This window comes from Callithrix jacchus, chromosome 11, assembly GCF_049354715.1.
Source record: "Callithrix jacchus isolate 240 chromosome 11, calJac240_pri, whole genome shotgun sequence".
Lineage (NCBI taxonomy): Eukaryota > Metazoa > Chordata > Mammalia > Primates > Cebidae > Callithrix > Callithrix jacchus.
In genome coordinates, this window is record NC_133512.1 from 64794796 (window position 1) to 64821760 (window position 26965).

A 26965-nucleotide genomic window follows, 5' to 3' on the forward strand; every position below is an offset into this window, starting at 1 on the left:
ATGTCTTCGTGTAATAATACATAAAATAATGCCACTTTTACTGATTTGGTTTTGTCAGTCTCTGCAGCTGAAACAACTGATGCATGTTATAGAAGTAAAACTTGGAATATTTTATAAGTGACTACACTTTGAATATTTCTTCTTTTGCCCTTCTACTTGAGCCAGCTTTTCTTTTTCATTTGGTTCAAAAAATCCATCGAGTATTATTAGCACTAAGAATATTGGAATAGAATATAAAACTCAGATCTTGTCATTGCTCAAATCCTAGTTAGGGAGACAAAGCATAATACAGTTACAAGGCAAGTTGGAAAACCTTTAAATGTCCAAAATAATGAGACAGATCACATATGGTAGGAATCGAGAGAGAGGGAAACAATTACATTTTGTTCATGGTTTTGAACTAGTACAAGATGGATGAGTCAAATTTGGATTGATGTTAACTGGTTAATTTAAAATGTTTGCATTGAAATTTGGAACTTAAGGTTTGTTGTTTTCTTGTTGTTCAGTTCAAATTGGGAAAAATATATTTGAGAAATGGAGCAGAAAAGAGTCTATTCTCTATTCTGTATGTAGATTTCTCACTTGATCTTAGCCAAAAGTTCAAGAGGGATTATATGTAGATTTCTCATAGTTTAAATTAAGGGAGCTGAATTTTCCTGCTGCGGCCCTTAGCATCCTAGTCCATCTCTTGAGTCAGAGGAAGTATATAAAAAAAGAACTTTAATAGTCCTTCAGAAAGGTGGCCAACTGTGAATAGACATTTATATCTATTTATCATTTATTTATAAGTGATGCATTAGAAGCCTGTTCAGTGTAGACATTATAATAATGAATGTGTTTGACATTTGTACAATATGGTTTAAGGACCTGTGGTTTCTAAAAAGTTATTTGAAACTACATAGTATCTGTCAGTTTGACTACAAGTGAGCATTTCCTACTTCAGCGAGCCTAAAGTAGTCCTAGAAATAATTCATATAAAATCCAGAGCCCTCTCTATATAAACTTCAGGAATAACGTATACCAGCTGAAAGTCTTCCCCTTTCTCTCCCTCACTCTTTTTTTTTAATGGAGTCACAGTTGATGGTAAAAAAAAAAATATCCAATACTCTTTGTTTGGTTATATTACTTAGTTGGACTTCTGAGTTAATGAATTGTTGGGATCCTTCCATATGAAAATATTACTTATTTTGGAAGCAGTTCAGACCTGCAGGGATGGAATGAGTCTCTAAACCCGGATGCAAGCAAAGGGTCACAAAGAGAATGACGTATGACTTACCAAGCTGAGTACTTCTTTTGTATCTATATAATTCAAGCATTTGTTTATTGGCTTTCTTTTTGTCTTTCTTCTTTCTTTCCTCTCTCTCTCTCTCTCTCTTCCTCCCTTTCTATCTTTCTCTTTTTCTCTTTCTCTTTCTTTTTTCTCTCTCTTTCTCTTTCTCTTTGTCCTTCTCCCTCCCTCCCTCCCTCCCCCCTTCCTTCTTCCCTCCTTCTTCCCTCCCTCCCTTCTTCCTTCCTTCCTTCCTGCCTGCCTGCCTGCCTGTCTGCCTGCCTTCTCTTCCTTTCTTTTCTTCCTTTTGACTATAGGGAGACAGGCAAGTAGACTAATAAGGAATAAGCTTACTCTGGCTAGGCATAGTGGCTCACACCTGTAATCCCAGCTCTTTGGGAGGCCAAGGCAGGTGGATCACCTCAGGTCAGCATGACCAACACAGTGAAACCCCATCAATATTAAAAATGCAAAAATGAGGCCGGGCACGGTGGCTCATGCCTGTAATCCCAGTACTCTGGGAGGCCGTGGCAGGCAGATCACAAGGTCAGGAGTTCAAGACCAGCCTGGCCTATCTGGTGAAACACCATCTCTACTAAAAATACAAAAATTAGCTGGGTGTGGTGGCAGGTGCCTGTAATCCCAGCTACTCGAGACGCTGAGGCAGGAAAATCACTTGAACCCAGGAGGCAGAGGTTGCCGTGAGCTGAGTTAATGCACTCAAGCCTGAGTGACAGAGTGAGACTCCCTCTCAAAAAAAATAAAATTAGTTAGGCTTGATAGTGGACATCTGTAATTCCAGCTACTCAGGGATCTGATGCAGGAGAATCACTTGAACCCGGGAGGTAGAGGTTACAGTGAGCCAAGATCATGCTACTGCACTTCAGCCTGGGTAACAGAGCGAAATTCTGTCTCAAAATAAGAAAGAAAGAAGCTTACTCTGAGACCACAATTATTATTTATTTTATACACAAATCCAATAGTAATTGGAATGCCAATTCATGAAAGGTAATAGTACAACTTCATTTTACCTTCTACAATCCCTTTCAATCTATCCTGTAGAGCCAGTTCTTCCCTTGGGCCTGTTGGCTAACTCCAGCAGGCCCCATTGCTTTCAAGGTCACTCTTAGTTAGTACTAACAATTACTACCTCGAAGTTCAAAGGTCTAATCTAATGTAATAAAACTTTCAATCTCATTTACAGTTGAACTGCTGCTCCATCTGCCTGTCCCCTCATGGGGCTACGGTGTCAGGGAGAGTCCCACAGCAAAAGTATGCAAATAGGTTTCTTCTCTGTGGCACCTACCTAATGCTCCTTCCTCTCCCTAGACCTTTTAGACACAGTGTATGACAATCCCCAGAGTTGAATCAGAAGGAAGAAGAAAGAGAGGGGATTGGAGAAATGTCTTCTCCACTGACATTGTCAGAGGAATGCCACTTCTCAACTTTCTGGCCTTGTCACATATAGAGAGTTTACTTTTCTTTTATAGGCATGTTTATGAGTGTTTGTAATTTCCCATTTCTGGAGGTTTTTCTCTTGCAGTTCTCTGGGTGAGTGCATTTCTCTTCTGACTGGCATGTTCTCATACTTTATCCTGAGACAGATTGCAGTACTGCCAGGTGTTAGCTTCTGAAATCTTTTCATTCAACCCTCTTGAACAGGGTATAAAATGACCTTATGACATCCCCCTGACTTGTTTTGTTTTTTAAGCATGGTTTATATCTGTTCCATGGAAAGCCATTACGTGCTCTGTCTCTGGACACACTCTGAAAGCGTGCGCTGATACCAATGTAGCTATCAAGCCTGTCTTCTGTTTTTTTGCAGCTTGTCAATCTCTCATCCTTTAGATACTGGTCTACAGTGTCACATGAAAAGCATATTCAACAGTAAATGCTTCATGAAGTTCCATCAAAGTCCCTTCCCTTGCAACTACTTTTCACTTCTGGGGGTTCCAGGACTCATGGTTGGAGTGTCTCAAAAGAAATGTCTTTCCGAAAGGGGAAGGAAAAACTTTGTAGTCTCCAGTTTCCAACTGCTTTATAGCTTGGAGATGCCTACAGTTGTCTAAATGATTCTTGGCCACCATTGAAAATGTTGGCATCTTGAGCTAGCACCTCATTTTTCGTGCTATATTGTCAAATTTGTAAAACAGGATCTGAAATCTCAGATGAACATTTCTTTACCTGTAAATGTAGCAGGTAAGCTCGCTGCCTGTCATTTTTGATGTATTCACTTTACAATCATAGGGGTAAACAAATGAAGAGTGTTAATACTCTTATTCATATTATTTACCTTTTGGTTATAAATAGCATCAATTAAAGCAATTTCTGTTTTACACATTTTTTTCCATGCTTTTCAATCATATTTCTAATGAGTTCCAGCAAAGCTAAGCTTTAACAGAGAATCCAGATAAAAGAGAGTACAGAACATATGTTGACCCATTTTAAACACTTATCAAAAGTTATCTTCAGTTTATTTTCATTTTGAAATAATAGTTTTATGCAATTAATTTAAATAAACTTTTTCTCTTGAAACTGGTATATATGGGTTTTTATATAAAATGTCCCAACAATTATTATATTAATAATAAAAAGTGATGATCATTAAACGAACCCCAACATAAACCTATTCTCTAAACTTCTGCTTAAAGTTTTAAAGGCATAATCAGTATAGTACTTGAACATTTACTGTTTAAAGCAATTTACATTTGCATTTTATGTAAAATATTTTTTATATTTTAACAGAACTGTTTAATGTAAAAAATATTCTAAATATATTTGTGGATAAAAAGGAACTTCTCTCGTGGGTTTAACAAATGAAAAATATAATGTATCAAAGCAATATATAAGTTTCATAGCCTACCAAAGGTAACTCCATATTTTTATTGACTAATTTGAGATGATTTTATTTAACCTTGCAAAAATAAAATTTAGGTCTCCACATTTATTTTAAAACCTTACTCTTTGAGTTACTGAACCAAAAAGTAACCAGAATTATTTAAAAGAGAATATCGAATAAAACTTAAAGATAAATTTTTAAGCTAGAACTGGGACACCTTAGAATTGAGGTTTAAGTCATAATGTAAAATAATTCTAGATTTATATATGTGAGAATCTTTTTTCTTCTACATTGCAATGGTAATGTATTTTTTTATATTTTTTTCCATATTTAACATGAAAATTGTGCTTGTGATTATAAAAAATACTCAGATTACTTGAAGTCCACAATACTATGCCCTTATTTTTGAGCATTTATATCATGAAAATAACTAATCTAAATGAGTTTATAAGTGTACGTATAATAATTTTCAGTAGAATATTTAAACACCCTCTTTGCCCAACATAAAAAGAGCTTTGTTACTTCCCTTTCTCGAAGGAAGTTTAAAACAAGAGTTTTCACGCATGAGGAGTCTACATTTGCTTGTGTGATATCGAGTTTAAGCAGAGATGCTATTATGAATAAGAATGACCTTCTGATTCCAGTTCTATTAACTTACTCTATGGCTGAATAAGACATTTCTGTCTAATGCTTCAGCCTGCAAGTCTGTTATATAGTGGAAAAAGAATAGAATAAATAACCTTCTCACTTAAAGTCAAGTTATTGATAAACATGTTAGCCTCTTAATTCTTATTGAATACTTGAAATTAAGAAAATATAAACACTTGGAAACCATATGGGCATCCTAATAAAATAACTTTTAGTAAAAGGCACCCTGCTTAGTTTCATGTGATTAATCTTTCCCACTGCCTGCCAAGCACATGCTGTCTAGTAATCACAGAGCTAAAACAATCAACTCGTTCATGGATGTGCTGGCTTCCTAGCCTGGGTGCTGATGTGCAGGTCCCATCTGGTCACTGTAATGGACTGTTGAGCTATTGTCAGACCACTCAGACTCCACCAGAACTCTGAGAAGAACTCCTTCTCTGTGTCCAATTCTATGGGAAACTCTGTAGATCATTTTTCAGTGAATAATTATTGAGCGTTCACTATCTAAAGATTCTGTGCCAGCTGCTAAAGGTGGTAGGAATAAGAAGCAATGGTCTTTGACGTGGGACATCAGTGCTTACTAAACTTCAGTGTGTCACGTATTTGAGGTGATGAATGGCATTTCTTACAAAAGTTTGAAGTCCATCCACAAGAATAATTGGACCACAAGTTCTAAATTACCAACCATTTTTGGATTTATTAGAATTTATATTAATTTGTATGATATATTATGATTTCTCTCTCTTTCGTGCAATACATATTGGTAGGTGGTTTGCTTTTTTTTTTTTCTTGTTTGTTTTATGAGATAAGGTTGCACTCCTGCTACCCAGGCTGGACTGCAATGATGTGATCTTGGCTTACTCCAGCCTTGACTTCTTGGGCTCAAACAATCCTCTTGCCTCAGCCTCATGAATAGCTGGGACTACAGGTGCTTGTCACCATGCCCAGCTAACACTTTTTTTGTGTGTGTATTTTTAATAGAGATGGGGTGTTACCACATTGCCCAGTCTGGTCTCAAATTTCTGGGCTCATGCAATCTGCCCACCTCACCTATAACCCCAAAGTACCTGGATTACAGGTGTGAACCATGGCACCCAGCCTTGGAATGCATATTTATCGAGGTTCTACTATATTCCTGATAATCTTCTAGTTGCTGAGAGTATAGTGGAGAATAAAAAAGGTCAAACGTGTGCTCATAGTGTCTTCAATTTGGGAATAGAGAGTTAATGGAGAAAAGGAAACACATAAAATAGCACTTACTGTTAAGAGTTATGTTAAAAAATCAATGGTATTCCTGGGAAACTACTTCAGACTACTTGTTAGAAAAGACCTTTCTGAGGAGATGATAGTAAAATTGACACATGTTTATAAGAAGGGATCACCTAGAAGAGGTCAGATGTATTTTAGGTAGAACAGGCTCTACCTAGAAGATAATAATGAAGTATTATTTGAAAGACCAGCATTAGCTGGCATATAGAAAGAAGCTCAATAAACATTCACCGCAATTTTTGTTCAAATGAGTATTAACATGGTGGAGATAATAATTTGTGTTTTAAGGCTGGGCTGCTGAGACTCACACCTACCTAAGATCACAAGCCAAGCCGTGGTGCAGCAGGGACTCAGATTCATGTCTTCTGATTGCAATGCATTTAATCCATCTTTTATACCTAGAAAAAGGTCTGAAACTAAACTTACTGTGAAAAAGAAAGTGCCAGATGGATGTGATAAGCTCAAATGTAGTAGAAGACAGAGATGGTTGGTGGAAGAAAGCTAAAATGCAAACGAGTCTCCTGAGCTGAGTAAGGAAAAGGGAAAGGGAAAGACAGTTGTTACCCAAGGCGTCATGAAGAAAGATCATGGAAAAGAGCACTTTAGAATCTGCCTAGAACTTCATCTTCTGTACTGAGGATGTTTTCTTGGAAAATTTGTAGGCCTGTATTTATATAAAAATATGTATATAAAAAAATGGAGAACTTAAACTTCCCTTCTGTAACAATTTCTATCTAGGCAGGCCAGTAACCACTATGCAAGCTTTACTTTTGGCTCTCTTGCTCTGGTTTTACAATAGGAAAACACCTTCCCTGTCCAGGGAACCCAGAGTAGCCATTGCTCTTTTAGCTGTTCAAATCCTTATATCATATACCATTCAGAGTGATATTTTTTTAATTAAAACCATTCAAAAACTTGTATCCTGTTTTTTGAAAGACATGGCCACTATGTCAAGGGTTCTGAAGTTTTGTCTTTAATTAACTTTTATGAACAAGTTGCAACTTCCTTTTATGTGTCCCATTCAGTTGTTTGGGCAACTCTGAATTCGGCTAAGGGGCATTTGACTGACCTTGCACTTGCTAACTTGAGTCAATTAAATTGCTTCTCCAAAGATGAAACAAAGGGCAGATATAACTAGAATTTCCTTTGGATGTTGTTATAAGGTCTTATCATTATTTGAATGTTTCTGTAACTTGCCTAACACTGAATAATTAAAAATAAATTGTCTGACATTTTCACCTTACTAAAAGATAATTGTTCATTAATTTTATAAATAATGAATGAAACAATAATTGTTAGGGACACTGCAATATTTTATGAGTCCCTTCTAACCACTTTTTCAAAGTAAAGTAAAAAATATTATTAAAAGGACAAAAATTGTTTTGGGTTTTGGAAATAAATAAGCAAATGAAATCAATATAACTAGATCACAGGTTGTATTTTTAAATTCACACAGTTTCTGCTATATTTTCATTAAAAATTATTAAATCCTTTAAAAGTATGTTTAAACTATAACTTTTTACACAAAGCCTATTTACGGGGGCACTGAAGACAATTTTTATTTCAGTAATATGGTCTTTTTTCAAACTAGTGAGCTATAGAACTCTAAAAGAAAATATCAGGTATGTTTAGACAATAATATTTGAGCCTTCCAAGATTAGCCTGGAAAAAAGTAATCCTTTGTAAATGATCAATTGTGAAATACTATAAAGGCAACATAAATATACTAATATGAGCAACTCAGTAAATTGTAGAATATGGGGCCTGGCTTATGAGACATACTTGTTTTACAGCATTAACCCATAAACTACTATTTCCAAGTGAAGAAATTTTATAAATTTATTTACTTCTGTTTGCCAGTTTTCTGCTATCAACTAGATCTATAAAAATCAGCACTCAAATTAAAACCAATTTGCAAGTATTGTTTAATAATTGTTCAATTAGTGATTATACCCTGAATAAGTAAGCTGAGAGGAATTCTTGGGTTATTCTGGATCCACAGAAAAGATCTCCATTTGATTTCTAATGTCTCCTCTTCCTGCATGTGGGTACAACAGTAAGCTCTCTGCATATCTGCAGTCCTTGATATCAAAGCTTTATGATCCCAAAGGCCATAGTGCACCAAAATTATATCCTTAAGATCTGTATCTGGTGCATCAGTACAAGGTTAGTTAAGAATTAGTGTTTCAGCCAGTTGTCGTGGATCATGCCTGTAATCCCAGCCCTTTGGGAGGCTGAGGTGGGCAGATCACGAGGTCAGGAGATCAAAACCACCCTAGCCAACATGGTGAAACCCTGTCTCTACTAAAATACAAAAAACTAGCCAGGCATGCTGGCCCATGCCTATCATGCTAGCTACTCTGGAGACTGAGGCAGAAGAATCACTTGTACCTGAGAGGCGGAGGTTGTTGCAGTGAGCCAAGATCGCACTGCTGCACTCCAGCCTGGTGACAGAGCAAGACTCTGTCCACCCCACCTCAAAAAAAAAAAAAAACAAAAAAACGAATTAGTGTTTTATGGGACAATTTCAGAACAATTAATATCTGGCCATTAGGCAATGGCTTCTCTGCTTCTGGTATGACTCTCTTTGATAAGCAAAGGAAAAATATCTGTGGATGACTTTCTAAGGGATGAATACAGTTGCATCAGCTTTTAGAAACAGTGACATGTGCTTTGTTGTGTACTCTTTCGTGCAGCTTTTAATATGTCAGGATACTGTGTGTAACACAGTACAGGGCAAAATGATTTATATGGCATTTTGTTACTGATAAATTCAGAAAGCAGTGAGAATATTAATAATCGCTATCTTAAAATTGTTCACATTATCTATTGATCCTGAAGGATGACTTGTAATTGATGATGTAGACGTAGTTAAAAATTTAATATCTACATTATCTATTAAAATGTAGACATTATATTTCTAACTATGTGGTGTGCCTTTGTCTAATAGTGAGGCAGTCTCAAAGTGTACTGGCTAGTAGTTAAAAATGTAATATCTACATTATCTATTAAAATGTAGACATTATATTTCTAACTATGTGGTGTGCCTTTGTCTAATAGTGAGGCAGTCTCAAAGTGTACTGGCTAGGCAACTAAAATAATTCAAGGAACACAGGTACCTCTTAGGTTCTTAAACAAAATATGCTGAAACTTCAGCTTATATATGAAACATATCTTATTCTGTACCTAATCACCTATAGTTAACACCTCTATTTTTCCCTCTATATAACCGTGTATGTCTCTTTCTCTCTTATTTTCCCCCTCCACATGCACCTATATATATACACTACACACACAGACTAAAAAAGTATGAAAATAGTGAATACTATTATATATGTGTGTATTGTACACTATATATATATTGCCTTATATAAACATTATATATATAATGTGATATATATACATAGAACATTTCAAAAGATTATTGAAAGTTTTGCCATCTTTATGTAAAAATAAGGATACATCTTTACAAAGTTTTTGTCTTGTTTTTTTTGTGTTTTTAGATTGAATTAAGGGAAATTCCATCTCTAATTTTTTACCAATTATGCATCAAAACAAATATTTAAAAAAACCGTTTTAATGACTAGGTAGTTTGTAATAAAGAAAAATCCACCACGAATCATAATTAAATTGACATCTTTTGAGTATTGGCGCAGCTATAATGATTTTTTTTCCCCTTCTAAGTCAGTTTTTAGTGTCTAGAAGACAACCAGATATCATAGGTTGTTTTTATTTAACATAATTCTGTTTGTGATGACTAAGCCTTGGCAGCACTTTGTCAAAATAAGCCAATATATAATCTCAATAAATCCTATTTTTAAAGGTTTTAATTTTACGTTAAGAAGTAAAATTTTTCTCTATCTCAGAATCCCTGTGCTTGTATATAACATTTACTTGCTAATCAAAAGGTTAATTATCTGAAGCTTGTAATTAATTGTATGGCTTCATCAACTAGGATGATGCAACTCAAATTACAATTATCTGACTTATAAGCAATAACTGAAAGTGTACAACAAAAGCATTAAAGCATCTTTTAGAGATTTGCATTTTTTTGCAAAGAGAAACGTGCAATTGCTATTTTAGTGTCAAGTCCCTAAGACAAAATTAGAGTGAAACTAACTAAACCAAACTATTATATTAGAGTTGAAACAATTAAGAGCAAATAATTCAAAACAGAGGCTCAAAAGTAGAGACTGCTAAAGATATTATTTCAGTAAGTGCTTCTCAATGCTCCCTGGGCACAGTGGTTTCAACCCATGTGCTCTCTTTTCACTCTGTATCTCCCATTCTGACTCAGATACAAGCACCACAATGTATCTCTTGGCTGACATACAGAAGGCCCTTCATAATTATATGTCTAATGAACAAATAATTAATGAAGATAACTACTTGGTGCTAACTTTGAAACCTTTATTTAGATTTCAAAGATGATATAAAGATTGCTTTCACATTTTGTCATTCTTTAAACAAATCCCTCCTCTTAGAAGCACTAATGAATATATTCACACTTATTTTTGGAGGCATAATTTATCTCATAATTTATTTAACTCAATCACCCAAGACTATGATTTGGAGTAAAAAATAAAACCCTGTGATGATCTTTAGTTTTTTAAGACTAATTTACTTAATATGAAACAGTTATATATTTTTCTTTGTTTCCTATATTATTATTTTTATAATATGTAATTCTGAACAAATCTATAGACATTTGCCCTGCATGTATTCCTTAAATGTGATTAAACCTGATTATCATCTAAAACAAACAAGAACAGGAACTTACATGCTGAAATGATTCAAAGAAATACTAATCTAGCACAACAGCAAAGACATTAAATCAACCTAAATGCCCATTAATGATAGACTGGGTAAAGGAAATTTGGTACATGTATGTCATGGAACACTATGCAGACATAAAAAAAGAAACAGATCATGGCCTTTGCAGAAACATGGATAAAGTTGGAGACCATTATCTGCAACAAACTAACACAGGAACAGAAAACCAAATACTTATAACATGGACTTCTGTGTGTCCATGTGTTCTCATCCCTTATAAGTGAAAGCTAACTGATGAGAATACATGAACACATAGAGGGGAACAACGCACAGTGGGGCCTTGAGGTTGGAGGGTGGAGAGTGGAGGAGGAAGAGAATCAGAAAAAATAACTAAAGTGCACTAAGCTTAATACCTGAGTGAAAAAATAATCTTTACAAGAAAGCCCCATGACATGTTTACCTATATAACAAACCTGCACTTGTACCCCTGAACTTAAAATAAAAGTTAAAAAGAAAGGAAAAAAATAAAAATATTCTTAAAATAAAAAACACCGTTTCTAGGCACAAGGTCTGCATCAATAAATATTTGTTAAGTGCATTGAAAAGATTAAATCAATTGACAAGTTATGGATATGTATTCTGTGTATTATTTTCAGTGCAATGACATGAAGTGGTCCTTTGTAAAATCACTGTAATATTAAAGAATCATCAAGAACAGCATTTCACTTTTGCAAGATGAGAAAGTTCTAGAGATTGGTTGCACAACAATGTAAATATACTTAACATAACTGAATTCTACACTGAAAATTGATAAAGTGGTAAATTTTATGTTATGTGTGTTTAACCAAAATGAAAAATAATAATACAATTGGACCAGTGGAGGCAGAAAAAAACGTGAGAAGATACTTGAGAGCTCATAAGTTCATATCTAAAGTAAAGATTCTGAATTCAAGAAGCAATTTTAAAAGAGCACTCAGTCCAACATCTTGCTAGCAATGATGAATAACAAAGGAATAAGCAGAACAAAAATAACAAACATTTGAAGAAACATTTCAACTTTTTGCCAGCTGCAGCTTTCCATCTGGATTATTCATTAAGTTATGGCTTCATGATTCTGGGTTTACAACTAATCATTGGCCATTGGTTCATGCATTGCCCATTTTAGTATATCTACTTACTAACTTACATTATTCTCTTGTTCTTAATTATGTATTAAACACCTGAAAATGCACCTCCAGCACAAATGCTAGAGTCAGATCAATAACCTGTTTCTTACCAGTAAGTCATCCTTCCCCATTTTGGCTGGCCATTTTTCTAAATCCATCTACCTATATACCTGAAATGTAACTATTTTATTTTAGTTTCTTTTAACTTTATTCTATAGAGATTGTGCTGTTTGCTATTGGGGGAGATATTGTTTTTTGACCTAATAATGAGTTACTAATTTCCATTCATACTGCTTTTCGTTGCTGTAGCTCATTAATATTTGACTGCTGGCTACTATTTAAAGTTGTGTGATGTAGCACTACAATGATTCAAACCATTTCTGAATAAATAGCATTTTCTGCTCTTCATTGTGTACCTTATCAAGGTTAGCTCATCACTTGAGCCTTCTGCTGCCTCTACAACCTGCCTATGTACATACCTTGATTGTAATTTGTGAGTGTTAAGATGTTCTCTAAGTAAACAATCTTGCTTCATTTTAAAATCTCAATAATTTCATTGCATTTGTCTACTATAAGGATGTTGAATGCTATTCTCTCTTCTTTATTTAGAGACATAAAATCCTAAAATTTCACCATAAAGATAATATCGTATAAACATTAATGACTTCTAAATCCTTTGTTAATTCCAGGTTTAACAAGTCTTTTTCAGTGTATTCCCTCAGGATATTTTCTTTTTTTCTCACCTATTAAAATGTTTTCTGCTACCATTCATGAGAAACATAGTAAAAGTCTGTCCAGAACTCCTGGAGCATATATTATAAGTAATTTAGAGCTTGCTTTTCTTGTTCCTTCTTGCTTGTAGATTAACAGAGAGCATTTCTTTCTGCAAGCTAATAGAGTAACATAACTGCTTAAACTTTATTTTGCAAAAAGTTTGACAGAATTCCTACAAAAACTTCCTGACATAATTTAAAAGAAAGAAAAAAAGGCTTTAATTCAAGATTGTGAAGCATAATTAAAAGCTACCAACCAATGCATTTAGAGCCCTGGACTTACATAATCGTTGAGACTCCCAAGTTCAGGAGTCAGATGGACTTTGAGTCAGATTGTGGTTCTGCCATAAGTTTTATGGTCCTCAACATGTGATTTAAAGGTTATGTGACTAAGTTTTCTGACATCAAAATCGGAATAATAAGTACAGCCATCTTAGAGGGTCATTGTGAAATTTAAATAAGATAATGCTTATAAAACATTTAGCCAAAGTGGCAGATGCATCTGAGCTCCAAGCATGTTAAATATTGTCAACAAATTCACACTGGTCCTTGGCTTGGAGAAAGAACTTATGCTCTAACAGAGAGTTGTTTCTAACGCTTTATGGCACATGATTATAATGTACTATACTCTGAGTAAACACAGAAAAACATAGTAAATACAGCCTCTTATTGAGGCAAATGCTCATTGAAATTCTGTTGATATCGTGATAGAACTGATAGACCTCTGAACATAATTTATCTACTGTTACACACATTAAAATAGAAACTAGAAGATTAATAAAAAATGAATAGTGCTAGACGCTTTTAGAAACTTTCAGGGTGGCTTTGGGAAATATTTAAATCTCAAATTTCTCACAGTGACTCTAACAACATGCTTAATATCCATTTCAATTCCACACATTCACTCTCTAATCAGAATTGCAGAGTGTTAGGGTGTTTCACATATTCAGATTGTAACGTACTTTGAAATGTTTTTGCAGATTTATTGGCCTGCTGCAAAGGAACGGGTGGAATTATGTAAATTAGCTGGGAAAGATGCCAATGTAAGTATGAAACTTTAAAAATTATCTTTGTAAAACTACTGATATGATAGTAAGTGTTTATATTGGGCATTATTGAATTAATGATATTGGTGTATTATTTTTCAGACTAAACTAACATATTCTACATGAATATTACTATAGAATGAAATATTGCTACCTTACCAAAAGCAATGATATTATTTACAAAATGTAAGAGATTTAGAAACACTTTACTTTCTAATGTATGAATTCCGAATACTATTTTTGTTACAACAAAGATTAGAAACATATTAAAATATTCAAAACTAAATCATCCAAAAAGATTACAGTTCTAGGAATATGTATTTTTCATTTATGCACATGTGTTTTGTACACAAAACCATCAGTTATTTCAGCATCACATAGAATTGATATGTAATTTCATTTGAGTTGAAATTAAACTTAAAATATCTATAAGAATTCCATTACATGGTGACATTATGGAAATAATATGAATTAGTTAATAATAAATGACAACATTCTGGCATAAGAACTAGTAATCACTTCCTCTAAAATTTACCTATCAGTAATAATGATTACATAAAATAACTCATAAAAGATAGAGGGTACTAATATAAACTTTAATTTAGGCTGCCTTGAAGAGCAGAGAAAACCCGTAGACAGGTGTGAATTTTTGTCTCTGGTATGGTCCTGTCTGCCCTAATTTTTGTACTGTCCAAAAACTTCTCCCTCTAATTGTGTTACCTGATTTATCTCCAGCAATGGGTGCCATGGCTCTAACTGGCTCTTCTCCTCATCCGAATGCTCTGATTCAGGCCAGATATTCTGTGTTCTGCCCTCACTTCTTGCATTGTGGTAATGGGGAGAATTGCTCCATTTCTTGGCAAAGTAAATCACATTCAAAATGGAACTCAAGATGAAAACAGGTTGTAACATGGGCAGAAACATGGATATCTTGAGGCTTCTTTTGCACAATCCTTTAGTTGCACCTCTAACTACAATAACACAGGGGTATTAAGTTCAGCAATGCCTTCATGTTTAATGATAACAAATAGTGTTTGTTATATGAAAGACCAATTAAGTTAAAAAATCCTCTATCAATGTAATAGAAATAAAACAACATGACACATAATGCCTAATGATGTGAGGGGAAGCTCGGAAAGCAAATTAATCTCAGGCCACAGGTTAGTTCACTCATTTGTTATTCATTTATTCAAAAAATATTTTTAGAGATCCTAAATATGTATATGAAACTGATATCTGTCCTCATGAGCTTTCGATCTAATGGAGGATACAGATACTTCTCAAATGATAACTTCTACATAGTAACTACAAAGCAAAATAATTGAAATGAAACAAAACAAACTAGTGGTTACCCCGATTTTATATTCAGTTATTAACAGAATTAAATATCATCCCTCAGGCATATTTATATTAGTAGAAATGTGTCAGGGAGTGTTAACATAAAATGCCATGGGAAACAGTTTTTTCATTTAGGTTACTGGAAAGAAAACGGATTAAACTTGTCTCTAATGTATTCTTCGTCCTCCTGTGGCTTTAGTATCCTCATCCGGTTCAATATTCCAACACCAAACAGGTGTCCAGGCCTGCAAAATCACCAGTACTGTACTGAACACTCATGGGGAAAGAAATGCTTTGGTTATGAGAGCTTTTCAAATCATTTCATTAAATTGACAGTATAAGCATGGCATAACCAGCACGATCATTTTTATATTTGTGTTTCACCAGTATTTAGTATACGATAAGGAGGCAAAAGGAAAAGGATGTTTTCAATTTACTCCAATAAACTGGTGTTCCCATGGAGTAGATAAGGGATAAACAGTCAAAGTCAAACAATCAGTGAAGATTTAAATTCTGACAGAGCTCTCACTTGAGTATGTTCACTAATTCCAGTTAAATAGTAACTTAATTGCTCCTTTTATTAAGCTAAAGCAAAGGGTGATAAACTTTCCTGGAGGTAGTATCCTTGACCTTGTAGGATTCTGTATGTAGAACATATTTTTCCAATTCAGTCATGATTGTGAACTAGTATCCACCTCTAACCTTTAAGCACATTTGCTGCTAACCCAGGATTAAAGATATGAGGAGCTTTTTGCTTCCTGCTAGTCTGTAGTTTGATGTTGAATCATGCAGTGATCATTTGTAATATTTACCTTATTTTAATTTGTTCCTTTAAAATAATGTTTTTAGAGCTACTAATAATAGCTCATTTTTTGCTTGAAAATTTTATTAAATATAAATTAAACCTGAAAATAGAACAATCAGAATGCCAGCGCTTTGCGTAAAATCAGCAAAAAAAAGAAAGAGAGAGAGGAAGGAAGAAAGGAAGGAAGGAAGGAAGGAAGGAAGGAAGGAAGGAAGGAAGGAAGGAAGGAAGGGAAGGAAATATCTAACATTTTTATAGCAGTTACTATGTTCAAGGGACTGTTTTTAATGCTTTACATTTATAATCTCATTTAATCCTTATGACACACTATATGCCACTTTTTATTATTATTTTTTTCTATTTTCTGGATGAGAAAACTAAAGCCAAAAACATTAAATGGTTTGCCCAATGTCATGCATCTGGTAAATAGTGAAGCCAGGAATCGAATCCAAAAGTCTTGCCCCAAGGTCTGTGCTCTTACATAACAGTATAAAATATATATATAAGGTCCAAAAACTATATCCTTCAAATTATTTCCCTCTGTCATATAATCATAACATAGATCCTCATTTTTAATAGCATTACATAGATTTTGGCCAACAAAAAACGACAGCTCTGCGGTTTTATTGACATCTTTTACTACGTTTGGCATTACACTCTTTTCTCCTTCCTCTCTAGTAATTTTTACCTACTTCCCAAGAGTGTGTTTAGGATTAACAAGTGTTTGGAAAGACTGTCCCTTTACACAAAGGTACTATATAACTTCAAAACAGTGAATTATTTACCCTAAAGAAAGTCAGCTGATTGGGGTGGGGACAGTAGAAGATGAGGAAACAAAAGGGAACTATCTAACTTTGTTGAACACAGTCCCCAGTTTAATCCAAAGAAGGGTAGAAGTCGCAGGAAGATATGAGGTGGTATTTTGCTTCTGTTGAGAAGAAACTTATACAAAAGAAAGTAACTGAAGAATGTCTTTAGTTCTGACTGCATAATTGTGGGTTCAACAGCTTACTGCAGGCAAAAGAAACCGAAGGGTGAGGAGAGCCTGGGCTCTGTCTGTCCACTTAACCACAGAGAGGCAGAGCCTATCCCCACAGACACAGTACACAGAGTTAAAGTGTCTTCCAGAACTTCAGTTCTTTGATTATATTCTTCCTTCCTTCCTCTTCCACTTTCTTTTCTTCTTCTTTTCTTTCTCTCAAGAAAGCCTAAAAATAATATAGAATGTTCACCGTAGAAAGTTTGCAAATTATATACAAGCAAAAAAGAAAAACAAGCTGTTTATAAATACCTCTCCCACCATGAACACTGACCAGAGATAGCTGGTGACATTCTGATGTTTATTCTCCTATCATATCTATTTACTATTTTTCACAATGAAATAATTGTGTACATAGTCACCTAAAATACTTTTTTTTAACTTCACACACTGCCATGAGTATTTTCCTATGACATTAAATCCTTTTTATGACACTACTTTTAATAGCTAAACTGCATTTATTTACATATTATATCATCAATCCCCTATTGTTAGAATTTTGGTACATACTCAGTTTTACTATTGAAAATGACACCGTACATGAAAAACATTTATATAAAATATTGCAAACATCTTTGATTATTGAGTAGACTTTCACTAGTTAAGGACATAAAATTTTTTATAAACATTTTACCAAATTGCCCTCCAGGAAGTTTATACCTCATATGCTTTAACTGGCAGGATGTGAGCAAGTGAGGGTGTATTTACCTATTATACCATTCTTAATATTGGATACAACATACGGTTGATGCTTAATACAAATGCATAGAAATGAATAAAAATGTATATTTATTCTTTGCCAATAAAAAGAAAATTATTTTTGCTGTTTTACCTCAATATTTTTTCATTACTCTAAACACTAAACATCTTATACAGTTGTTTTATTTATTTAAAATAAAAATTTTAAATAGCATATCCATGCAGCCTGTTTCTTTTAAATTTCTATGTTTGCCTTTTTCTTGCTGATTATTTAGATTTATAAAATATATATATATATATACACACATGTATATGTACACATATATATAACATTAATATATATGAGGTATACATATAGTGTATTACCTTGTGTTCCACTCATGAAAAACATAGTCTTTATCGGTTACCTTATTTGATGTATAGTTTTTATTTAAATAGGAATTTCTATCTTTTTTAGAAAAATGTTTTCTTTTGCACTTATACTGTAACTGATTATTGCTCTGTAGAAATCTTGACTGTTAGATCTCTGTTTTTAAAAGATACATGTGATATATGAGTTTTTCTATTTTTATTTGGAAGTATTAACAATCCATTAAAATATTTTAAAGATTTTAAGATTTAAGATTTTAAGACCTAAACCAGTATCTCTGCAACCTGGATCCTGCCTGAGAACTTCTAGACAAGCCTAACGTGTAGCACAGCAAGAAGCATAGGTGAAAAGTCAAAGAATGTTTGATGAGCACAATATTCTACAGCACACATTAAAAATAAAACCAGATGAGACTTCTAATATTTAACATAACAAATTAGATTAACAATTTAAATTAAATTAATGTGAATAAATTAAAATTAACAATTGTAAGTCAGTTATCAGAATACATATAAAGCTGTATTGGATTTTATTGGCATCTACATATATCTTGAGAATTACAAGTACTTCTATTTTGCTATTATCTTTCCAGGTATCTGGGGAGAAACTAAAATTCTAAGTGTTAATGCATAGACTACTACATATTTTCTCCTAAGTAGGAATTTGGCTTTATATTTGTCTTAGTTAGCTATTTATATATGTACAGATGTACATGAGAGAGAAAATATTGAAACATCTAATATTACTTAAGATAATTAAAAAGTTGATGTTTGTTTTGGTTCTTTCTCTCTTCTCCTCCCACTCTTCACTTTTTCTTTTTTTTCCAGTGGGGGTAGGATAGGACCTATGGAAAGCCATGTAGATAGGAGGAATAAAGGAAGGCAGGAGAAATTCAATACGTTTCCTAAGTTGAATATATTACTCCCTGGATTCTTTGGTCACATGCAATGATTGCCATTGTGGGCAACAGCTGACAAATTAGCTTTCAAGGAAAGTTACAAAGGCTACTTCTCAAAGTTATCTTTTTTCGTGTCTCAGAGAATTACACTACCATTGATAGCCTTGCATGTCACTAAGTGAATTAAATCAAGTTAATTATTGATCATGATATTTAAACAAATCTTTGAAACTTTGTGCATAAAAATAAAACAACACAGGATCTTTGAGACTTAAAAAAAATGAAGTTATGAATTGAAAGGGAAGTCATTGTAAAGCTTTTTGCAACAAGGATTGTTTGGCTTAAATGTCAGCCTTAGGCAAAATTAAAAGCTACAGACCTTATCTTTCAGGATCTCTGTTCACAGGTTTCTTTTCCTCAGGCAGCCAATGGTTTTCTATTGCCTCTGGGCACTTAGAGAACTATCTCTCTCAACTTCCCTACAGAAAACTTTGAGCACAATTGAGGATTTTGTAATCCGTGTCAGATAATTCAAGATTAACCCATACTTTGTTTTATTTCATGTTAGCGCAATCAGACAGAAGGGAGGAATTTCCTAAATTAATCCTAGGTCTGTTTTGTCAAGTCAGGAAATTGGCATATTAGGTTACTTTCTAGGACTAGCACCATTTTAATAAAGTAGTCCTAGAAAAGTGAAAGAAAATGAAATACTTTAGGTGTGATTCAGAATGTTTTTAAAAAGTAATCACCAAAATTGTATCCCCACTGTGTATAAAATGTTACCCCTGGCCATATTTGCCGTTTTAAAGAGTGCTGTGTCATGCATAGCTTCTAATCTGTTTGACTCCATAATTTAAAATCTGGAAAGGGAGTAATATTTCTTTATCCAAATATTTCTTTCAGAATTTTGCAAAATTACTTTCTAAATTCTACGGTTGTTTAGTAACACTGAGCTTTTGAAAAAATGACAAAATAATTGGCAGTGAGTTGGTCCTCCTCAGTGGCCATATGATTTTACTCTTCCCTGCCCTGCGTGCTACTTTTTGTGTAGCTCTCCCCTATGCATTAATCCCTTTGTGCAGGAAAACCCAAGGAATAAAAGTCTTTTCAAAATGTGGGCATGAGTGAGCAAAATCAAGGCTGGATAATAAAGCCTCCTACCCTAGCCATGAAGTTGTCATTAACATTTACTTGGTGATAATGTACATTTCTTTACTTTTATCTTCTCTCTTCTCATATTACTTTGTCTTCATTGTTAGTTCAAAACTATTAGTATTGGCCTGCCACGATGGCTCACGGAAGGCCAAGGAGAGAGGATTACTTGAGGCCAGGAGTTTCCAACCAGACTAGGTAACAAAGCGAGACCCTCTCTCTACAAAAAAAAAAAAAAAAAAAAAAAAAAAAAATACAAAAATTATCTAGGCATTGGTGGCTCTCACCTGTAGTTCAAGATACTCAGGAGGCTGAGGCTGAAGAATTGCTTGCTCCCAGGAAGCGGAGGTTGTAGTGAGCTGAGATTGCACCACTGCACTCCAGCACCCTGTCTGGAAAAAAAAAAAAAAAATGTAGGCTAGTTGAAATATTCTAACTCAGATCTGTAGACATAGTTATTCACTTTAAAAATAGAGCAGCTACTAGGATATTGGTATTTTGTATAGCTCAAAATCAGGGTAAGGAATAAACAAGTGTCAAATTTATATTATTTCATTGTATATAACAATCCTATTATTAAGTCATTGTCTGCCTTTTTTTTTTTTTTGAAATGGAGTTTCACTCTTGTTTCCCAGGCTGGAATGCAATGGCATGATCTCGGCTCACCACAACCTACCCCTCTCCGGTTCAAGCCATTCTCCTGCCTCAGCCTCCAGAGTAGCTGGGATTACAGGCATACTCCACCATGCCTGGCTAATTTTGTATTTTTAGTAGAGATGGGGTTTCTCCATGTTGGTCAGTCTGATTTCCAACCCCCAATCTCAGGTGGTCTGCTCACCTCAGCCTCTCAAAGTGCCGGTATTACAGGTATAAGCCACTGTGACCAGCTGTTGTCTGCTCTTAAAAAAATTTTATTTCATCCTAAAAACCACCCTACCAGTTAGGTTATTGTCTGATGCTGTTTGTTGTTGTTGTTGTTTGTTTGTTTGTTTTTTAATATATTATTTCTAGGAACCCTAATAGTAACAGTGACCTTCAGGTCCATGCCTGACTGGTGAGTAACTTATGGCCACTCAGGCAGGAAGAAACGACTTTTTCTATGAAATCCAGTGGTTTCTCAGGTTACCAGCTTCCTTAATAACCCAACACTTGCGTGTCTCCTGTGTAAAGCCAACCTAGAATAAAAGTGTGCTCCAGCCCAGTGTTTACTTAGGGGTCTTTGGATCCAGTAATCATGAAGCCATGGTTAAGACATTGCATCTAACAATTATATAGAGTATCACTTGCATGAGATAGATTGAAAACAATATATAATAACAAGAATAAATACTTTGAAAAAGAGAGAGGCACTATTTACTACTATCTAAAGCATATAAAAGTATTATGTTCTAGAGATAATGATGACATAAAGAAATATTTTGAGGCATAAGCATATGCAAAATCAAAAGAACCAAAAATTTCTTCAAAAATTTGACTTGGTGTAACAAAAGTCTATGAGAAAAAAACAGAGATTGTTGGAATCATTAGGAAATAATCTGATTCTTAAAGGCTCTGTAACATTTGAAAACAAATGGCAGTAAGTGTTAGGGCATCTCCTCAGTAAGAATAGAATACACATGTAGAGATTCACGTTTGTGTTCAGTGTTTTGTTTCAGTGAAGCTGAGACAAATGACATTGCAAACAGTAGTAGCTATATGGTATAAATTATGTGGTTAACAACAGATAAAGATAGATTTTGTGCTCTTTGTATTTCTTGTAGAAAGTGAGAATGCCAGGTACGGTGGTGGGTGCCTATAGTCCTAGCTACTCAGGAGGCTGAGTTGGGAGGATCTCTTGAGCCCAGGAGGTTGAGACCAATCTGGACAACATAAGAGAGACCTCATCTCTAAAAAATTAAAGGAGAAAATTTTAAATATGAATGTCTAATTCATATTCTGTTTATATCCATTTTCTAGGCCTCTCTTGAGTACCACTATACAGACTTGCATTCTAATTAATCTAATTCTGATTAGTTTAATGCTTTTATAACTTCAAAAATCAAAAAAGCTACTCCTTTAAGCCATAGTTTCTATATTTGTCTTGCTCCTTTGCTACATCAGTTGTCTAGAATTTATCATAAATCTTTTTCATTTGTGCTTTTATTTTTGATGATTGATCTACTTGGAAAACAGGTGGCATAAATGATAATATTTCAAAAACTGGAATTGTGTGTTAATGCTTTTAATTTTTATGCCCAATAGACAGAATGTGCAAATTTCATCAGAGTACTTCAGCCCTATAACAAAACTCACATATACGTGTGTGGAACTGGAGCATTTCATCCAATATGTGGATATATTGATCTTGGAGTCTACAAGGAGGTAATATAATGAAAAAGCATGAAAAGCATAACTTATTGTAATATCTTGTACTTAATTCCTATAACATAAAACAGGCAGATTTGAATATCAATGCTGAAACATATATGGCCAGGCATGGTGGTGCATGCCTGTAATCCCAACTACTCAGGAGGATGAAATCGGAGGCTCACTTGAGCCAAGGAATTCAAATCCAGCCTAAGCAGCATAGTGAGATCCTGTATTAAAACAAAACAAATACAAAACAAAACAAAACAGAAAACATATAGTTTATGAACAAATAGTAACTCATGTTGCTAGCCATTTTATTGACTGTCATTTCCACGGTATACTTGATCTACCTAATACAAATGTTTTTCTATTAAAAGTGTTTTTTAGCGGGATAATCAAAATTAATAGTGTAAAAATGTTTAAAATGTTTGTTTTCTATGGGCTCTTTGTCTGTCTTTATTTTCTCCTGACTTTCCTTTTTAAATACATATATATAGTATGTTGCTATTGATAAAAATTCATTTTCCATAAGATCTTACAGCATAATTGCATTATAGAAATAATTTCATTTTCTCTCCAATAAAGTTGACCTGTTATGTATGTTTATAATAGTGGACACTAAGCAAAGTGTATTTTAATAATTTTCTTTTAATTGTGTAAAGAGTCATTGGCACAATGAATTTATTGTTTCTGCTGGACCAAATTGCAACAATGGAAATAAAGGATGTATTAATTAAGATTAATGTGTTCCAGATATCAATGAGCACTTTAATAAGTGAGAAACATGCATATTTTTGCAGTTAAATTAATTACCAATACTTTGGCTGTTCTTGTGTTATGGACTTCATCCCATGCACTTTACATGGATTATTGCTTTGAAATTTCACAACACTCTCGATATAGCCAGTGTCATTTTAACTCCCAAATTGGAGTTTAGTAAAACTTAAGTCTCAATGGAATAAATAACATGATAAATCACCCAACTAATAAATGGTCTTCCAACAAATTGAATAAATGCAGTCTATCTCTAGAGCCCAACTGACCTTTAGGATATGTCCTCCCAGTTGTTTTTTGGTGGTGTACGATGTCATCCTCGTGTTTATGTAAGTAAAGTTATGTATATCATAACAGGGTTTCCATCAACAACAAACTGCATATAATATGGCAGGCCCATGAGATTATATTACCCTATTTTTACTGTATCTTTTCTATGCTTACATAATTAGATGCACAAATGCTTACCATTGTGCTGTAGTTGCCTGTAGTATTCAACAGTAACAAGCTGTACATGTTTCTAGTCTAGGAACCATAGGCTACACCATATAGCCTAGGGATGCAGTAGTCTGTATCATCTAGGTCATGTAAGTGCACTCTGTGATGTTCACACAATGATGACATCGCATAACAATGTATTTCTTAGAACATACCCTTGTCATTAAGTGATGCATGACTGTACTTTTTTTTGGGAGTAACCACACATATTTGCAGGATAATTGGCTATGTTTTTGAAAATAAAGTCTGGGCTTATGGAAAAGGTTTCTTTACATTTGTCTTAGCTGATTCACACAGAGATCAAACCCACAACTGTGGATGGATAGATTTTCCTCTCTAACCAACTTGTATAACCAGCCCAGACTTAACTGTTTGAAAATAAAGCAACCCTGATAGTTAAATTACTGAACCACTAGGAGACTTGGCAACTTGAATCCATCATTCTTGGTTGGTGGTGTAATGTTCTCCTGTCTGGCTTTGATGAAGGTTAATATATAACAGTAGCTCATTGCATAGGGTGTAATTAGGTGATATAGCCCCACAGCTTGGTGTGTTTTGAGGCCTGATGATAAAGGGCAACCTTCACAACCTGCTGAAGGGGCAAAATAGTGTTCTATAGCTCCTTAAAAGTTACAAGTGCTGGCTGGGCATGGTGGCTCACACCTGTAATCCCAACACATTGGGAGGCCAAGGTGGCTGGATCGCCTGAGGTCAGGAGTTCAAGATTAGCCTGGCCAACATGGTGAAACCCTGTCTCTCCTAATAATACAAAAATTAGACAGCTGTGGTGGCACGTGTCTCTAATCCCAGCTACTCTGAAGACTAAGGCAGAAGAATTGCTTGAACCTGGGAGGCAGAGGTTGCAGTGAGCCGAGACTGCACCACTGCACTCCAGTCTGAGTGACAGAGCAAGACTCCATCTACCAAAAAAAAAGTCACAAGTGCTGAAAGCCAGTTTAGATCGGGCTAATTACTTACCTTGAGACTGTCAAGAAGTCCTGGGGCAGTCAAATTTACAAATTCCAGGGATAAGAGAATTATGAGTAAACAGGGGCATTGAACTTTGAGTTTTCAGCTGGTCTGGAGTACAGGTAATTGTATGGTAGCCCTGCATGAAAAGTGTTAACTTTTTAAATGAATCATTAGTCCCAAGAAATCATTGTACTTCTAGAGGGAGTTTAGAAGTCCCTTCCGTTTTCAAATAAATAAGGCTCCTCCTGAGGCGGCTGGGAAGAAGGAATAGCAATACACCAAAGGAGTGGAGGAAGCTATTCTTCAGTGACTACTATGCAGTGCAGCTGGGGCAATGGAAAGAAAGTGAGAAAAGCTAAGATGAATCCGAGATTCCTGACTTTGCCAGTGAGTTGAAGAGTGGTGTTATTTATTGAGGTGAGAGTAGTAGCAAGTTTGAGGGAAATATGGTGAGTTAGTTTTTCACATTCTGCATTTGAGACATGTTCATTTGAGTCATGCCAAGTGGGCAACTGGAGCTGGAATTTAAGAAAGAAGTCTGTGCTGCTGTCAACAACTTCTAATAGTAACTTGAGGACAGATGGCCAGAGATTGAAATATGGCTCCAGTCATTTACTAACTCCATGGCTGTATGCATACTCTATAAACTTTCTAACCTTCTGCTTATTCAGTAAAATAATAATAGTAACTATCTCACAAGTAATTTTGAGAATAAAATGAGAAAATGATTGCATATTCTTTGGCATAGCACTTGCTTTATTCTAGTCACTTAATATTCATCCATTATTAGGTAACAGAAACACAGAAAGGTAAAGAGGCTTGGATTTATACAATATGTATACTTTACATATTTACATAAAATAATATTTATATCCTGCAGTACTGGGAAAACTTGATAGCTGTTTAATGCTTGGCTTGGGATCATTTCCTCTGGGATCTTTTCCCTGCTGCTGCAGATCTCATCTTTAAATGGGCATGATATTGACAATAATGTTGCTTAGTTGTTGTGATAATTAAATGTTTTTTTAGTATTATTTCTACTTACTTATATCATCTTTACTTCTCTGCCCATATTTCCAACCATGTAGCTCAGATAGGTGCTTTGTGCATAATTAATCAAGAATAAGGAACTTTATGAAAGCAATCTTATAAAATTGAAGTCTCAAAATATGGAGTGCCATTAATTCAATCAGTTTGTTTCAGGAAGCACATTGAATCATCCATTTTTTAAAATATTATTTTCTTGTACGAGTCCTTGACTGGCTCAAGGAAACTTGCTTTCTTGCTGTCTCCTATTTCCAGTAGATTATAAAGGGAGACCTTGTCCTCAGCTTCCACAAATATCAGTTTAATGGGCTTCCATGGATAATTTAATCAAATGTATTCAAAAACAGAAGTCTATATAATTGTAAGAGTTTAGTACCTTGGATCCACTGTTACATTTTCCCAGGTATTTTTTTTTTATTTCTTTAATTATTCTTTCCTTCCTCTTTCGCTCAGTTCCTCTCTTCGTCCCTTCCTTCCTTCTTTTTTTTTTTCAGCTTTTTTGTGGAATTTTTTGGGGCACCAGAATTCAGTTTACTTTTCTCTTTACAATGTCACATTATGGACGGTAGAGTCAATGGGTTTATTTGATCTGTGGCGAATAATGTACCCTTAATGATATTTAAATATGCTTCTGAGTCACCATCTAGAGTTGTTTTCCCCTGGCATATCTCTGACCCCGTCCACAGTTGGGAAGCACACCCTAAATGTGATCTCATTAAACTTGTTTTTCATAGCTAGGTTCCACTATAACAACTTTTCATTAGTTGACCTATTCAAATGAAACATAATTGAACTTGATCATGTTACATAGTCACAGTGGGTCTATAAATTAATTTCAACACATTTTAAAATCTATAGTTTGAAATTCTGAGACTAGATTAGTTAAGAGGATAAACTTTGGAGACAGTCATGAATTTAACCTCCTGCTTTGGCCCTTACTAGCTATGTGAATGAACAAGATCAGTAATCCTTTATTCCTCAATATGATGTTTGCAAGGTTGAAATTATTAAAGTATTTACCAGCTGCATTATTAGGATGGTGGTGAGAATTTAATGAGAAAATGGGTGTAACGTTGTTGGCCTTAGGTTACTATCTATTAACTGTTAGGTACCATTATTGTTTGTATTAAAGTGTGTTTACTTAAAATTATAAACCAGCAATTGTTAACCAGGCTATTTAAATTGCTACTAATATTCAATATTTTTTTAAATGAGGCAGTAGTACTATTGGTCTTGTTCAAAA

The 26965-nt window shown here is 34.5% G+C and overlaps 1 protein-coding gene across 3 annotated transcripts in view; it reads left to right on the forward strand.

The window, feature by feature from the left end:
- SEMA3D (semaphorin 3D) overlaps positions 1-26965 on the forward strand; it is a 214417-nt gene that overhangs the window by 106012 nt on the left and 81440 nt on the right. For all 3 annotated transcript variants that reach the window (XM_009002554.6, XM_078342090.1, XM_002751650.8), the window contains 2 exons: positions 13716-13778; positions 22324-22443. In XM_009002554.6, the coding sequence (XP_009000802.1) occupies positions 13716-13778; positions 22324-22443 (183 nt within the window). The remainder of the gene's footprint in view (positions 1-13715; positions 13779-22323; positions 22444-26965) is intronic.